General features: G+C 33.8%; 1 protein-coding gene across 1 annotated transcript in view; it reads left to right on the top strand.

Annotated features, from left to right (window-relative positions):
* The window catches only part of LOC150097598 (tRNA (guanosine(18)-2'-O)-methyltransferase TARBP1), a 230785-nt gene that overhangs the window by 70657 nt on the left and 141527 nt on the right, over positions 1-18601 (top strand). Inside the window, 2 exon segments of the mRNA XM_090406955.1 lie at positions 8736-8996; positions 14103-14206. Coding sequence (XP_090263081.1) covers positions 8736-8996; positions 14103-14206 — 365 coding nt within the window.

Below are 18601 nucleotides of genomic sequence, written 5' to 3'. Positions count from 1 at the left end.
CATTCAAATGCAGGCCATCCATCTTGTATAAGTCCTTTCGCCCATCAAACTCATTCCACACGTCCACAAATTCCACACCACACCGTCCGCATAACCTGTGCATAATATCATTTGCGATTATGGCCCTCCTTCTAAACTCCTCTCTGTCATACCGCGGTAACAGACTCACCATTCTAACTCTGTCACTCTTTTCTTTCGCTACCTTTAACAATACTTTCAAGTCCTCTCTCATAAAAAATTTATCACCTTTCAATTCATTCGTACCAGCCACAATTGTTATTTCTTTCACCCTCTGTTTTTGCACTCTAATGCTCTCACTTACATCCTTAAATTTCGCACCCGGTAAGTACGATTTAGTTACACTCCCGTCTATTACTCCTCTTAATAACGAGTCACCATACAACACTCTCTCCTTCATTTCGGAAACTCGCCCACGCTGTTTATTTACGTTAGCCGAATCACTCAGGAAAGAGTTTTGCAGGTGCTCTAATTGCCGCTGAGCATCTTGTATCACTGCGTGCAGCCTAGCGATCTCACTTCCTACAAATAATTCCTCATTTTTTTTATCATTCAAACCATTTTCTCTTTCTGTATAATTGCTCTCACTCTTTCTTAGATCACTGCTCACATTGCCATCTTGTACACCGCAATTCCCTATCGAGCCACTATTTTCACTCGCATTCTGGCTTTCTTCAACCATAACTGTCTCACAACCTGACACATACTTCGACTCCTCACTTTGCATACACTTTCTACACATTCTCCCACCACTATCACTTTCAATCCATACTCCAGCCTCATTCGGGAATGCATACATTCCACACACATCACATTGGACAAATTCTCTCACGTTATAGTTTTTGAACAATGGCGTCGTATTTTTGGACGCCATTATCTTACGTCGCATTGGCGCCATATTCAAATATATGAAACGTATCGTTAAAGACTAAATTAATTTACGGAATTTACACCAAAATCACACAGACACAACAAGCTACCAAATTTAGACAATATTACGTTATGATTTTTAACATATATTCTAATTTCCATTCAAAATTGTACTTAGCTTTCGGGAGCTCCCTGAAAACACGACCGTTCCCCTGGCCCTCTAGCGGCGAACATGTCAGAAAGGAACTAGTAAATGAAAGCTATTAGTTATTGGAAAAGGGCCAGGCTTCTATGCTTTAAAGGGATTAGAATGGAGAGTTTTCCAGTTCAGCACTATGCCAACAAGCATGCATGGATGATGTCTGAATTTTTTAAGAATTGGCTTATGAGTTGAGACATAAAATTACAATGGAAAACAAGCAAATTTTTATTGGTGCTTAAGAGTTCAGATGAAAGTTAATCCTCAATACTATAATTGCAGCAAAAATCAGAAGAACAATAAAGTGATGAGGATGACACTCATGAGCGTGACTATCCATGATGCTAAAAAATTTATTTCTAGATTATGACTATATTTCATTCAGGAAGCCAATAATAGCAGAATACTTGTGCTGATTTTATTTAATTGCAGTCAGTCAAAAAAAATAACCACAGGCTACACTAGATCAATTCCTAGAAGGCCATTAACTGTTAAGTACTGCATGTGTATTTAATACATATATAAATGAAATTATCAGTAATCTGCTGCTTGGTAAACAAAAAAATTTTATAAACTTATATTTTGTTTTATGTACATATGCCTTTTAAACTCTTTATGTGCAGCTTTGGGTAATTGGGGTACCTGCTTAAATGGACCAAATTATTCTATTCCTGATATGGCCCAATTAACCAGAATCCACGGTATATCACATTGAACCTTAAAATCCTTAACGCTCCCTGCATTTACAACACATTCTAGTAATATGTTCCATTCACTCACAATTTTCCATATAAAAGATCTAATCCTCACACTCATCTTCACCACACTAAACAACTTCCAGGAATGTCCTCTGATTCTTCCCCTTCTCATCTTCTACCCACCAAACTCTGTATTTACATTCCTTTAACCTCTCACCATAATCAACATTCCAGAGTGATATTGCCTTAATCACTTGTTTCTAGACCTTCTCCAATGTTTCCACATCATTGTGAAAACTGGATGACCAAATCTGTGCACAGTAGTCCAAGTGTGGTCTGACCAGTGCTTTATACAGTGGCACAACCATCACTCTATGTGATCTGCAATCTTTACAAATGCTACAAAGACTAAAAAAAAAAAAATTCATGAACCTGACTTGGTTTTTTTTTTATTAATTGTAGTTTACAAAATACTGATTCAGTAGCAAACTTTCATGACAAAAACATAAATAAGTTAGGTTGCTTGGACTCATAGTTTTCTGATTATGATTATGCTAGAAACTAGCATTTGTAATTCAGATGGAGTTTTTATCATTTGTGTTAAATATACCAAATAGTTTTAGATTCCTATTCGTTACATCTTACATGCATAGCCATTCATTTTCTATCTTCTAATGCAACCATTGCATCAAGCCATCTATATCTTGGTTATTTTCATGTTTCTCATCACACACACTATAATTGCAGACAAGTTAAATGTCTAAATTCTTTACTGCATTCCATTAAAATTATATAGGCATTTAATATATAATACTATGTAGGAATAAAAAACAGTGAATGCTGTAACTCTTTTTAGTCCTGACTGACTTTTAGAAGATTAGTTGGAATCTAGTCTTTGCCTTTATTGATGAGTGATAACTCATCTCAGTTCTCTTGATGATTTCATAAAGTATTGTAGGAGGGGAAGCATGACAGACAACTGCTGCTGTCTTGTGGTCCTAACTCTTGAAATTATTTAAATAGCGAAACAGAACTGAAATAGTGAGTTCTATGACAGATGTTTTGAATTTTTGAGGTTAAAAATCAGTTTCCAGGAAACCCTAGCTGCCTATGCTAAAGAACAACCAAATTGGGAATTTGTTGAAAAAAAAACTTCCTCTAGCTGGCAACACAATTAGAATTAAACCTATAATGGTGGTCTAGTAGAAAGATAAGCAAACTTTTCCTTAGAAGGGTTGGATATTTTAGTTTGTAGGCCAAGAGGTAAAATCAAGAATATCATGTACTTATAATTATCATAGAAAGCAAAATATTAATGATTTTTAATTAACAAAATATTAATATAATTTTGTACAGATTTTTGTGAAATTAATAAGGAATATGAAATTAATTTTTATGATATAGTCATGCCTAATTGGGGTTTCAAAGTTATTACCAATCATCAAAATTGATTACAAATGCTCATCAGATAAAGCTGATTAGTAATGAAATTTTATTGTTATTTCATCTTAGAAAATGTCTTTTCTGAGCTACTGAATTGGAATCTAAACAAATATGTACCAGTATTCACTGATGTAAACTGATAATGCATATGATTAAGAAATGTGTAGCACTCAAAAGGCTGTCAAGTTAGCACTGTGAGTGTGAGTGAAATTGATGGAAACAAGAAACACTGAGATTGCACCATACAGTAACTGCCACAACTACACTAATGGCACAAAAGCAGCCATAGACAACATACAAATGAATGGGCATGGCTGTCATATTCACTATGATTACTGAAATAGTCATTTCATGATTATGTCATGAAATTCATTTGAAAACCATCCTTTATTCTTCTATTCAAGGGTTAGGCATTTGCCTAGTCTTTCCATCTTTGCTGCTGGTCTTCCTCTCTCTCTTTTTTGCTTTTGGTCTATACTATCCACCTCTTTTAGTAGCTGATATCTTTCCATCCTAAATATATGTTCTTTCCATTTTTCTATATTCCTTGATCTTTTCATTTATGTCATACATAACCAGTTCTTCTCTGATGTCTTCATTTCTTATATGGTCTAATTTTCCTATTTTGTGCATCCTTTAATTGCTCTTAATATCATCTCTGCAGCTTGTATTTTGCTTTCATGTTTCTTTTTAACAGTCCATGTTTCTGAACCATATAATAGTGAGAGTGGCCATTACTTTGTAAAATTTTAGTTGACTTTCTCATCTTGTTTTTTTGGTCAGTGTTTTTTTAATTGTACCACGGATTTTCTGAAATTTCTTTATTTTTTTATCTTTATCTCTTAGATATGTTATTATGCAGCCCTAAAAAATTAAACTGTCATCTGTTGTAGTATTTTATTTTCTATAACTATTTTTGATCTAACATGATATTGATCTTTAAATGCCATGACTTTTGTTTTCTTTTGTGAAATTTTTAATCATAAATTGTTGGCTTATTTTATTTAATTCATAAACTGATTTTTGAAGGTCGTCTTCATTGTCTTGTAATATAGTCTGATCATCTGCATATAGCATTGTATTGATAACAGTTCTTCTGGTTAACTGGATACCTTGTTTTATTGTTGTTTTCCATATTTTAATAATCTGATCAATATATATATATATATATATATATTGAATAGTGTTGGAGATAAGCTACATCCCTGTCTGACACACTGATTCATTTCAATCTCTTCTGTTAATTTATTACCTAACTGTATTTTTGCATCTTTATATAAACTTTGTGTAGCTTATACCAAATGAAAGGGATGTCCTTGGTTTTTTATTATATTCCATAGTTTTTCTCTGTGTATTTTAACAAAAGCTTTCTCATAATATCTATAAAGGCCATATAAGTCTCTAAATTAAATTCTTATTTTCTCAATAATTTGTTTTAATACATAAATACTGTCTATAGATGATCCTCCATGTCTGAAACCATTTTGTTCTTCTGAGAGTGATTGTTTGCAATATTTCTGTCTTTTATTCAGGATTTTACTGTAAATTTTATAACTTGTATTTATAAACTTATTCCTCTGGAATTTACACAATATAGATATAACCTTAGCTTTTAACTAATCTGATGGAACCTCACCTTTTTTCCAACAGTTATTTATTAATTTTAAGAATCTGTGATGTAAATATGCTCTGCCATATTTCCAAAGTTTTGTATTTATGCCATCTAATCTGGTTGATTTTCTATTTTTTGATACATTTATTGCTTCTTTTAGTTTTTCCAATTTTATTGGTTCTATATTAGTACTGATTTCTTCATTATTATTTTCTGTTATTAAATTTGGGTTGTATCATAAATTCTTTTAAGGTTCTATCCTTTGTTTCTCTTATATTATGTTGATTTGTGCTGTATCTCTTTCTTTGTTGTTTAATTTCCTTAATATTTTGTAGGGGCTATGTGTTCTATTTTATTAATGAATTTGTCCCAAGAATATCGGTGGGCTTTCTGTGCTATGGTTGTAGCTATAATTTCTTTTGTTTTTGTATATTTCTTCTGTATCCTTTTGTATGTCATTTTTTTTTCTTTTATTGCACCTTCTATATCTATGTTCCAGATTTTTAATAATTAATGACTCTGAAGTTCTTTTCAAGTACTTCAGAGGTTGCTTTATGGATTGATCTTTATTAAAGTTTTCCATTCTTCTTCTTCTTCTATATCTTGACTGATTTCGGCTTCTTTTAAGTAATCTGTTAATCATGATTGATATAGCATTCTAATGCTTTCTTCTTGTAATAGATATATTTTGTATATTTGTTCCATTTCTTTCTTTTTCTTATTTACTTTCTTTCTCCATTTTCCTCGTATTTCTAATTTAGAGACTACTAAATAATGATCTGAAAAAAAAAAAAAAATTCACTTCCTCTGCAAACATATACATCTCTCACACATGGAACTAGTTTCTGACTAGTAATGACAGAGGAACAAGATCAATTATTGATCTTGTTCCTCTGCCATTCCAAGTATATTTATTCATATTCTTTTTTTTGAAAAAAAAAGTATGATATTTTAAAATTATTGAAAATACAGTAGTCTAATAGTTCTTGGCCATTGTAATTCATGCAAATTCCTTCATATTTTCCTAGACATTTGGAATTGGATTATTTCCAACTCTATCATTAAGATCTCCTGCTATTAATATATAGTCATTTTATTACATTTATTTAGCTTTTTTGTAGTTCCTCATAAAATTGTAGTAAAAAATTGTATCTGTAGTTTGCCAATCCCTGGGCTAGTACTGTGGAAGTAAACCTTTCAGTAGGGCTACACAGGCACCTTTGTATTATATAATCCTATATATTTGTGAAATTTTTAAGTATACAAACTAAAAAAAAAAAAATATTGTCTTTTTTTTTCATGCATTTCTTTTACCACTGAAATAAAATACAAATTCCTATTAAATGCTATTCACATTATATAACTTATAATAATAAAGTTATCAGAACTAAATTTAGATAACAAATGTAATTGTTGTTGTTGTTTCTCACAAGTCTGAGTTAAGTCCGCCTGTTCTTTTTGAAATAATGTTTGATAGTAGTCCTTCCAAAAAGTATTTTAATATTTTGTATTGATCCAGTTTCTAGATTGTTTTTATCTTTCATTGTTAATGGTTTATCTTTATAGATCTTAGTTAAGTCTTTGATAATTTTGTATACCGTTTTATTATCATTTCTTTTATTAGCTTCTTCGCACAGTTTTGCTTTTTCCTCCAACCATTTATTTTTGGCAGATGTGTACATTTTATCAATTTTGTTTTTAAGATTCTTATAATGTTTATTTTCTTTATTTTTTATATTTAATATATGCTTTGCTGTTCTTTTTTCTTCTAAAGTATTTAGAATTTCAGGGGTTATCCATTCATGATTTGGTCTTGATGTTGTACCAAGTATGTTTCTTGCAGTGCTTATAACAATTTTTTTACCTTGATTCCATGTATTTTCTATATTATCATAGGAAAATTTTCTAAACTCATTTCCTATTAGTGTCTGATAGTTATCTTGCATAGATTTCTCTTTCAGTTTTGACAGGTCCACTTTGTTGATAGGAGCTCGTGCTTTACGATACTTGGATTTTAGTTTCATTTTTGCTGCAAGCAGTTCGTGGTCAGTGTCGAAGTCTGGAGTTTTTAAAGTTCTAACATTCTGCACTGATGATTTCCAATTGTGTTTGATTATAATGTAATCAATACAGTTCTTTATTGTACCATCTGGTGAGGTCCATGTATATTTGTGGGAAGGTCTATGGAAAAAAAGGGTATTACAGATAAATAGATTATTTGCTTTACAAAATTCTAATATTCTTTCTCCTCTTTCATTTCTGTTATCAACTCTGAACCTGCCCATCACATCCTCCATGCCTGTGGTAAACTTCCCAATTTTGGCATTAAAATCACCCATCACTATTAATATGTCTTTCTTATTGGTTTTGTCTATTAGATCTTGCAACTTATCATAGAAGGTATCGATTTCTTCATCTTCATGTGACTGGTCAGGGGCGTAGATTTGAATTATTGTAAAGTGAACATTTTTTTCTTTACCTTTTAATCTGATAGTGATCATTCTTGGGCCATGTGGTTCTATGGCCATGACTGCATTTTGTAGCATGTGGTTCTATGGCTATGACTGCATTTTGTAGCCTATTGTTCACTAAAATGGCGACTCCTTCTCTATGTATATTGTCCTCTCTGCCCGAGTAGAATAGTTTTCCTGAATTTAGGTTTATAACTCCTCCTGTCCAATGGGTTTCAGCCAAGCCTACATGTCCCATGTAATCCTAGCAAGTTCTTTTTCCATCAAATTTATTTTCCCAGGTTTTAGCAGTGTCCTTATATTTAAGGTTAAGAGATGCGAAACTCTATTGGCTGACCACATACTAAACTTCTCGGCTGCTCGCTGTGATCTAGGATCAGTCGTGTTGGTTTCCTCGGATGCAGTAATATTCTCTTGACACAGTGGAGACTCCTGATTCATAGGGTTGAATGGCAGAATAATGCAGCCGGCTTACCACTCCTCTGCTGCATCCTTTGGTCCACGACTCCTTATTCTTTATTCGGAGCAACCGTTGGGGTTTCCCTCATCCGCCACCTGAGGGACGCACCTGGTAGGAGTCAGGTCTCCCCCTATAATCACTATAATAAAAATTCAGTGAAAGGAAAACATCTGTAAAAAATGACAGTTATAATGCATTGTGCATTCATCGCTTTGCTATATGCTCTTCATAAGTGCAATTCTTGATTCTGTGAGCCATCTGCTGCATATTCCAGTGATATGTGTGTGTGTGTGCGTGCATGTGTTCATGCATTGATGCAAGCTTTTTTATGGGTTAGATATGGATTTTTGTTTATATGCTTGATTACAAAGAAATTGTAAAATGATTAATTATTATTATTACTTAAATAGCACTACTGCTCTTTCATCTTCATATTAAAGGATGTTTGTCATCCTCTTAAAGACTTAGATTTTCACAGCTAAGTAACTTGGCTATTTTCTTGTTGTCTTTTGGGATGAAACAAACCAAAGTTGTTTCCATCTTAATGGAAACAACTTAACGAAGGTGAATTCTTTAACTGAATTATAAAGGTTCTTTGCATCCTAGAAGGGATTTGAACTCGGGTCTTTCCAACCAGCAGGCATCATTGTTGCCAGCTAAACAAGCAGTGCTCTAAAGTACTTTATAGAGTAATCCTTTCTTATAGTTTTACAGGTACTATTATTTTTGTAATGTGTATATATCTAAATTTTCCTGACACACATACACACATTTGTATTCAGCAGATGCTTGATGTTTTTACTATCTGATATATTTACATCACCCTTGGTCCAGATAAGTTAGGTTATCTGTAGCTGTACGCTTTTCATTTTTGTGATGTTTTAATTTTGCTACTTATGTGAATTGGAAGCATTTTTCTCTGAATTGTTTTTGGTAAAGATATTTTATTTTCTCTTTTATTCAGATGAAAATGCCTTTATAGACAGATATGAAATATTAAAGCTCTCTAGAATGATATGGTTATTAGCAGATGCGAAACTTATTTGTAAGTCCCATAACTGTCATCATGTTAGTTCAGTTTGCTACAAATGGAATCAGTTGTTGTCACCTGTTATAGACACCTTAGCCACTTATCTATCTCGGCCATATATGCCGAAGCAAAAATTTCATCATGCACTGCAGTTTTTTATAGCACTACTTATTGAGGGAAGAGGTAATGGTAAAAGTGAGTATCTTGATTTTCTCTACATAAAATTTTTTTTTACAGTCAGTGTTATAGATAATAAATATTGATTCAGGAATAAAATATAAAAATGGCAAAGCTTTTTTTGCTATATTTATTAATAAAAATTAATTTAAATTTGCAGTGCAGTAGAAAAGTTATTTTCTTATCTTATTTTAATAATTGCTGTGATTTATTTATTGACCCTGAAATACCAATTTGTCAGACTTTACATTTTATGAAATATAGCTGAATTCAAAATTTATTATTAAACATTTGATATATATATTTTTAGAGATGATAGTAAATTTAAATATGTTTGTGTCATCTGTCTCAGGCACTATGGTTTACTAAATAGATATACATTTAAGTATGCTCTTTTCCCTGAGTGGATTTTTTTAAATTAAATTTTTATTTTTTATGTTGAGCCCGTACATGAGAGGTTGGTTGGTTTGATCATCCTATAGTACATTAGTACTGTGCATAGGAAGAGAATTGAGAAATGAGGAACTTGTTCACATTGGATTTTATGGCCTGTGCATTGTATTCCTTAGGGCAGTGCTTCCCAAACTTCTGGATGTCAGGGCCCCCTTTGGAAAAATTAAAATATTTCACACCCCCTCCCCCTAAAAAAATCATAATATAGACATATATTATTATAATATTTATTGCATTTATATTCAATACAAATCAGACACAGCAAATATTGCAAAAATCAAATGCAAATATTACATTTTTAGCATCTTACATACACATTTGCATGGCACATTATCTCATATTTCTTTTTTGGTAGACATATTGTTATTGTACATTTGCAGTACAAGCACATGAAACATAAAACGATTAGTAATAAAGAAAGAATTAAAAACATAAAAGAAGTTTAATAACAATTTGATGTGATGGATGTGTTTCAATACTGTTACACAAAAAATTAATATCAGGTGAAATATTTGAAACTGCAATTCTTAGATTTCTGCTTTGAAATGAAACTTATATAAATAAGCATATTTACTAATAATCATTCAGCGCCGAAATACGCAGGAAGCAAAATTTGTGAACCTGCACCAATGTGTGCTTTTTTTTCATTAAAATATAAAAAATAATAAAAATTAAATATGTTTCTTTTAAGATAAAAAAAATCTACTTTGTCTTAAAACATTTTAAATTTGTTTTCATTATTTCCTTCCCCCCCTTTAACAAAACCTACTTCCCCCCTTGGGGGGGGGGCGTGGCCCACAGTTTGGGAAGCACTGCCTTAGGGAACACATGGGAGGGAAGACTGTTCCACAATACAGCAACAGTGGAGATGAAGGAAAAGGAAGAGAAATTTCTTCTGGGTGTAGATTTTGACTGTGAAGGGATGTTGGGTTGTAGCTGCACATGTTTTGATGGATTTGGTACAGAGGGGAGAAATTCTTGATGATAGTTCTGATGAGCTAAGATGAAAAGCCAAATGGCTATTTTTTCTGCCAAAGTTAATTAAATTAAGGGGGATAAAAATCCTTTATTATTTTACAGCCAGTGGTCACTTACACTTGGATTCACCGATAGTTCTTTGGCTTGAAACTCTTAGATCGTAGTTTTCGATCTTAGAGTTTCGCATACTGGCTGTAAAATAATAAGGGATTTTTATCCCCTTAATTTAAGTTCTGATGAGCATTTAATTATCGTGGAAATATTTATAGAAGATGCATGCAGTAGGTAGTAGACGCCCGTGCGAGAGTGGTTGGAGTGAGTTGGTAAGTGATGAGTTATTAATTAGTCTGACTGCTTTCTTCTGTATTGTATGGGTATTTTAGGGAGCTCTTAGGGGCACCTCCCCAGAGGTGCAAGCAGTACTCAATGGATGGGCAGATTTGTGATTTTTACAGGATTATTAGCTGTTCTGGAGTAAAGTAATGCCTTGAATGAAAGATGAATCCTGATTTTTTGGATGCCAAGGAGACAATGGTTATAATGTGTTTATGCCAAGAAAGTGTTGATGTCAAGCTAATTCCAAAGAGATAGAAAGAGAGAGAGAGAGATCTCATTCCGCCTAGAGATCTGAATGTTGTCAAAAGTAAGGCTGGTATAATGTGATTCTTTTTTGTGGGAAATAATGCAGAACTATGTTTTGCAGGCATTAAAATTGACCAGGTTATCTAAGCCCATCGAAGAATGGTTTGGAGGTCAAAATTTAGACTTGTAGAGGTAGTTGCTTTGTGGATTGCGGTGGTTTTTTTTGATGCAAGGTTCGTCAAGTTACAAGACGGAATGTAGTTTACTTTTGTTGCCAAAACTGTGTATTGGAATGGTGGTCAACTGAAGCAGGTCGATGTACAGAAGAGAAAGGTGGGTGAGATGACAGAACCTTGTGACATCCCAGCATTAGTTGCACAGTTAGAGCATAGGGAACCATCAGCCATCACACACAAAGATTCAGAACTTTGTGACACCCCAGCATTAGTTGCACAGTTAGAGCATAGGGAACCATCAGCCATCACACACAAAGATTCAGAACTTTGTGACACCCCAGCATTAGTTGCACAGTTAGAGCATAGGGAACCATCAGCCATCACACACACAGATTCTCCAGTAAGAAAACTGGCGACCCAGTTGCAGAAGTCATGGGACAGACCAAATGATGGAAGCTTACTTAATAGGCCCTTGTGCAAGACCCAGTCAAAAGCTTTGAAGATGTCCAGCACAACCACTTGGGATTTGCCAAACTTTTCCATGATGTTTATCCAGAGGTATGTGAAGTAGGTGAGCAGATCCCCTGTTGAATAGTATTAGCAGAATCCATACTGGCAGTCGTTTATTAGTTGAGTACTTTCAAGATAGCATAGAATAATTATTAAAGAACACGTAAGTCCACATAATAACTTTTAATTAATAAATAAGGTACAGATATTTCATACTAAAATTAATAGTACATCTTCAGTGTTACAAACAGATAAGAATGGAATACAAGTAACGAACATTCGGTGGATCACCTATTAAAATACATTGTTGTTGCGAGTTAGGAAATAAAAGAAATTAATTAATATTTAAGATAATTGGTTTTTTTAATGATTAGATAAAATAAAAGTCTCCCAGATCTTCGAGAGAGAGAGACAATCATTTCGATTTAAATTCGGTCGGTGTAAAATAGCTTCACAACTTTCTTTAAAGAGGCGTTCATATTTGAACTTGCATTTATGAAGGAGAATAGCTTTATCCCACTGGATATTATGGATAGTGTTAATACTGTGTTGTGCTAGACCAGACTTCTTCTTAGTTTTGCTTCTTCTCATAGCATTATTACGAATTGCTTCTTCAGAAGCATTTGGTAATAATGGTCATTTGGTGGGTTTCTGCAGCAGTTTTTTTTGAGGTTGAAGCAAAATTTGATGCAGATTTGTCGCTCCTTAAAATCCATCATTCAGTTGGAGAAGATAATTGCCAAACCACTAAAACATAACATGAAAAAAATACATGCAATTCAAGAATGCAGTCTCTCAGCTTGCCAGCTGTTAGCATGCTGAGGCACAAAGGGTACCACTTCCCAATTCTAGCAGTGGAAGACCTTCCCAGTGGAACTACAACCAGTTCATGCACTATTCAAATTCCCTCAACTTTTAGGTATTATCTTGTAAAAAGTTCATGACTAGTAAGTCAGCATGTGCTCTTAGAGAATATAAAGAGAAATGCTGATAAAGTAATTTATATATAAAAAATAGCTAAAAGTCATGGAAGATTTTGTAAAAAATGTGGAAGATAAATATTCTGTAGGTGATAATGTTTTGGAGACTACCAAGAAAGCTTAGAAATGGCAAAGTAATTATTTCACACATCCAGAGATCATAAAGGTGGTGATATAAAAACTGAAGATATTCTTGATGTGTTGAATTACTTTGAAAAATTATTAAGTGATAACACGTATTGGACTTAAAGGATGCTATTCATCTTGAGATAGTCAAGATAGATTGCATTGATTTCTGCATCTAAGGTTGAATTCAGAAGTCCAAAACACTGGTAGAACTGAGGGGGGTCCCTATGATATGGAGTATGCTGAACTTTGGTGAAATTCAGTCATTCTGTAACAACCGAATCATATGCCTACAAACCTTCACATTGATGAGCCAGTTAGCAATAAGGCTGCTAACTGGCAGGGATATATCCCTCTGGGGATCAAGATGTGGCATTGGCACCCACTTGGGGGAAAGGCCAGGTCTGTGGTACAAGGTAGCACTAGGTGACAGATGAGTTTCATTGCCTGGTGTAATACTACCACTTTGCTTATTGGAAGTTTGATTGTGCAAAAATTATGTTTGGACTCAAAATCAAAGGACTGATTTACTATTCCCCCATTTCTTCTAATGTGCAATATTAGTGATGTTTTCAGAGTTACATCAGAGTTGAGACTCATGGAAAGACCTGTCATTTCTTCTTTTCAAGAATAAAGCTTTAAAAAAATTTCCACAGGTTGCTAGATGGCATAAATGGACTGAACCTAATGGTAGTGTTTTAGGAGTCTTCTAGGTTAGGTAGTGAAAACCTTGGTACTGCTTTACTTGCATATGCTTGGAGTGTAGTCAACAGAAGTATACAGTGAAGTGGACTGTCAAAGCCACAATTTGTATATTCCATTTTTCTCCCAAATTTAACTCACTTTAAATGACAACTATGAAAAATCAAGCAAAGATTTCGTGTTAAAAAAAAAAAATGGAGGGGGAGGGGGGGGCAGAAGCTCTTCTATAAAACTTTCTTGATTTAACTTAACAGATATACAGTTTACTATTTTGTACTAGAATGACTTTATATTTTGTGTCTGTGATAGTTTTATTATTATTATTATTAAGTGTAATTTTGCCATGTACTGTTTGGATTATTGGCAGCTGATATATATATATTACAATAATAACTAACACATCTGCCTACTCAGTTACTACTCAAGGAATCAGTTTGTATTAAAAAAAAAGTCATCTTTATGACTGGTCATTTGATCAAAAGTTAGTAACTGTATTGCATCGTTGGGTAACCACAGAAAAAATGAAATTTGTCGCATGAGCCAAATGACATGTCACTTACTATATATTTATATATTTCGATTATATGTATATATTACAATTTTATTTTTACTTTTAGAAAAAAATGCACCAATTCAGACTGAAGATGTCATTTATTTATTTTTACCATTTTTACAAGATATATTTTCATATATAATTCATCACAGAATAGAAAAAATCAAGGTAAGATTTTTTTTTTTTTTTTTGAAAATACATTGTTCACAAAACTAGGGTTGTGTTCATAATAAATAAATTTATATTTTCTTTTCATTGCATTATAGTAAAATTAATTGAATTGTTTTCTTTATAATAGTTTTTTTTTTTTGCTGTGTTGCATATCTTTATACTGGATAGAATAGTTGCATTATATATATATGCGTGTGTGTTGCATTTGTTTTAATTTTGTTAAGACTGTTTGAGATGGTCATTAGCATGGTTATTATTATTTTTCAGACATCATGGAGGACTTCCTCTGATTCATACTTGAACTCATTCACTCATGAAACAATCACAGTCACCTTTGGCAACCCATTTCACCCATTCACTACCCTCCAAGCAAAAAATCTAGTCCTGACATCCTTGCTAACCATATTGTTATACAATTTACAAGGATTACCCTTTGTTCTCTCCTTTCTTATCATGTATTGGGGAAAAATAAAAGTCTACAGTGTCAATCCTATAAAAACCCCTTTAAATAACTTATACTTCTATCATTTTCCTTCTTATTTGCTTATCAGGAATATCTATGGAATGCATAGGAAGTATTCCATAGACTTGACACCATCTTGGTCACTCTCTTCTGGATTCTCTCTGCCACTTTTCATCCCAATGAGGGACTAGATCTGTGTGCAGTAGAAATAAGAACTTAGCCTTGCAATACACCACATCCTTGCAATCTGCCTTCTTTTAAACTCATCACCCCTAAATGCTATTCTTTGATATCTGGCTATCAGCCACCCTCTTATCCATTCTATTGAATCCTTCTGCATAGTACAGCAGCATCACTGCATATCCATTTCCTTTATCCAACTCAGTTGTCATAAAGTAAGCAAATTACTAAAGCAAGACATACCCTTCAAAACCATGTTTTCCCCTATAAAATATCATACTCCTATCCACCCAGTCTTGAATTCTGTCTTTTACTAACTTCTCCAATACCTTAACCACCACTCTTGATTAGCCTACAATTTGCAACTTCTGTCTTATAGCTTCTTTTGTGCAGTGGAACTATTTTTGTTCTCTTTTCACTCTCTTGGCATCTTCCCAGAACACATTTCTCAAGCTCAAATTAAAATGCTTGGTCAGAGGAAGTGCCAATTTCTTGTATATCTAATCCTTGTTTGCATCTAATCCCTCTTTTCTTCCATCAGTTAATGTTGCATCTGGCACTGGAATATCTTCACCTGGATGGTAATGAAGAAGGTTTAAAACTTTTTATTACTTGTAAAAAGCTTAATTTATTATTTATTTATTAAATCCTGTTGTGGATTGCACCATTGCGAATAAGTTTTAAACTATTAAATCCTGCCTACTGTGCCTATTGTAAAAATAGTTTGCAAGTGTTATCGGATTTTTATACTGAAATCTAAATACACAAGTAAGATCGTAGATATATGTAATTTGTTATGATAATTCGCTCTCTATTTTCAAAATTCAATCTTAACTTCAACAATAATTAAGTAAGTTGAATCTCTTCACGGGGTGCTTAAGGGTCAAAGCTGTATAACTGAGAGGAGACCTCCACATAGCCTTTAAAGGAATGCGGAGAACCGACCAGGGCTTCTGACCTAATGTCCAATCCTCACCTTCTCGTGGTGCACCCTGATGGATATCTACCTGGATACTGAACGAACGAGGATGGGCTGGCAATTTGGGATTTAGCCGACCAAATTGTATTCTTATTGGTTAAACCAAAATAAAAAATGATGGTACAACATGACAAAATTTCATGCCGGCTGGGGCGTCGCCCGGTTAAACAAGACCCCCCATTGTTTTCGCCACGGAACCAGGGCGAACAGCGAAAAGTCAGCTACTGGAACAAATCTGAAAACAAACCCCAACTCAACATCACCAGAGTTAAAGATCGGTACTATCAATATAAGAAGCCTGAATGGCAAAGAAATAGAGCTAGCTGAGGAATTAGATAAGTACCAGATCGATATAATAGGGGTGACTGAAACAAAAAAGACCAAAACTGGTGAAATCTTTCTGAGCAATAAATACAAAATGTCATATTCAGGCAATGACAATCAAGGAAAAGAAGGAGTAGCCATAGTATTCAACACAAAATACAAGGCTAATCTTCTTGAATGGCAGTCAGTCTCAAGTAGAGTAATGTGGGCAAATATGAGAATGGGGAACTGGACAATGAGACTTATTTGTGCCTATGGTCCCACAGAAGGTTCTACTAAGGTAGAAGTGGAGGAATTTTTTGAGGCTTTAGAAAAAGCAACTGACACAATGAAAAAGGAAAAGTTGGTCCTTGTTGGGGATCTAAATAGTAGAGTAGGAAATGATTGTGAGACATACAAAAATATTTTGGGAAAATTTGGAGAAAAGAGCAAAGCTAATAATAATGGCAAATATCTGTTGGATTTCTGCTCAGGACATGGACTGGTTATTACTAACACCATGTTCCAACATAAAAATGTGCACAAATTCACATGGAGAGAAGAGGCTAGGAATAAGAAAAGTCTCATTGACTATGTTATTGTTGATAGTGATGTTTTCTCCCTGGTGCAGGACACCAGAGTGTACAGAGGATTTGAAATTGGAAGTGATCACTATTTAGTCTTGAGCAGGATAAAATTGAATTTCATATTGAAAAGAATAACATGTAAGAAAGTTTTAAAGCGAATAAAAGTTGAGCAGCTCTCAGATGTGAACTGTAAACTAAAATACAGAAATATTATTGAAAAGAAAATGAAAGCGTTTGAGAACAGGAATCAAACCTTGGAGATTCAGTGGCAAACTCTGAAGGAAACATTGATTGATTCTGCCAAAGAGGCATGTGGTGAGGTTGTGTGCAAGGATAAAAAAATCAGAACTCCCTGGTGGACACAGGAAGTTAAAGAGGCAGTGAAGGAAAAGAAGAAAGCATATCAAAAGTTCCTGGCAAATAAGTCAGCTTTTACTCTTACAGAATACAGAGACAAATGTAAGAAAGCTAAACAGTGTGTAAAACTAGCTAAACAAAAGTCATGGGAGGACTTTGGCAAGAATATAGAAAATAAATATCAAGAAGGTGGCAAAATATTCTGGAGGTTGTTGAAGAAGCTTAGGAATGGAGGAAAGAGTGCTGTAAAAGGAATTAGAGATGATAAAGGTGAAATGAAAACAGTAGAAAAAGATATCCTTGAAGTATGGAGTAATTACTTTGAAAAACTGCTAAATGAAACAAGCAGTGATGACAGCACAGTGATAAAAAACACTGACCAGGCATGCAGTCAGGAATACATATCCATACTTGAAGTAGAAAAAGCCATCAAAGGCTTGAAATGTGGAAAGGCAGCAGGAGTAGATGATATTCGACCAGAAATGCTGAAGTATGGTGGTATAAGAGTCTTACAGTGGCTGCACTGCATAGTTCAGAAAGCCTGGACAGAGGGACGAATTCCTGATGATTGGAGTAGAGCTCTGATAGTACCCATATATAAAAAGGGAAATAAAACTGAATGTGAGAATTACAGAGGTATTTCTCTACTGAGTGTTCCTGGCAAGATCTATGCAAGTATACTTGAGAAACGGTTGAGAAGAATTGTGGAAGAAAAGCTTGGTGAAGAACAAGCTGGATTCAGGCCAAATAGAGGCTGTCAGGATCAGATCTTCACTTTACGACATATAGTCGAGAAAGCATGGGAATATAACAAAGATCTGTATTTAAGTTTTGTCGATTTGGAAAAGGCATATGACAAGGTGCCAAGAGAGAAGCTATTCAATACGCTGCAGTTATATAGTGTCAATGGGGCATTATATCAAGCAATACTTAGTCTTTATTTGAGTTGTGAGTCAGCAGTTAGAATTGAAGGAAGTACAGGAAGATGGTTTAATGTTAAATCTGGTGTGAGACAAGGATGTACATTATCCCCTCTGTTATTCATTATCTATATGGATCACATTATGAAGGAATGTGGTATTAAACCTGATATCAAAATTGGAGATGTTAATGTCAGCTCTTTGCTTTATGCGGATGATGTTATACTTCTAAATAAATCCGCTACAAGTCTGCAAGATTCTCTGACTAAATTGAATAGCTGTTGTAATAGATATGGTATGAAGGTCAGCAATAAAAAGACAAAGACAATGAAAATAGGCAGAATCATTGAAAATGTCAACTGTGTTGTGTATGGAGAACCTGAGGAACAAGTGAAACATTTCAGCTACTTAGGCCCAATTTTTACTGAAGATGGTAAACTAAATATAGAAATAGACAACAGAATCAGCAAAGCTGGTATGGTGGGAAGTCAATTGAATAAATTCATATGGAATAAGAAAGAAATTAGTCGGAACACTAAATTAGTATACAAGACTGTGTTCAAACCAATTTTAACTTATGGATCTGAGAGCTGGGTCAGAAGT

This window comes from Typopeltis vanoorti, chromosome 17 (assembly GCF_054136105.1).
Source record: "Typopeltis vanoorti isolate ZY-2024b chromosome 17, IOZ_Tvanoo_1.0, whole genome shotgun sequence".
NCBI classification, from domain to species: domain Eukaryota; kingdom Metazoa; phylum Arthropoda; class Arachnida; order Uropygi; family Thelyphonidae; genus Typopeltis; species Typopeltis vanoorti.
This window is presented reverse-complemented; position numbering and strand designations above follow the sequence as displayed.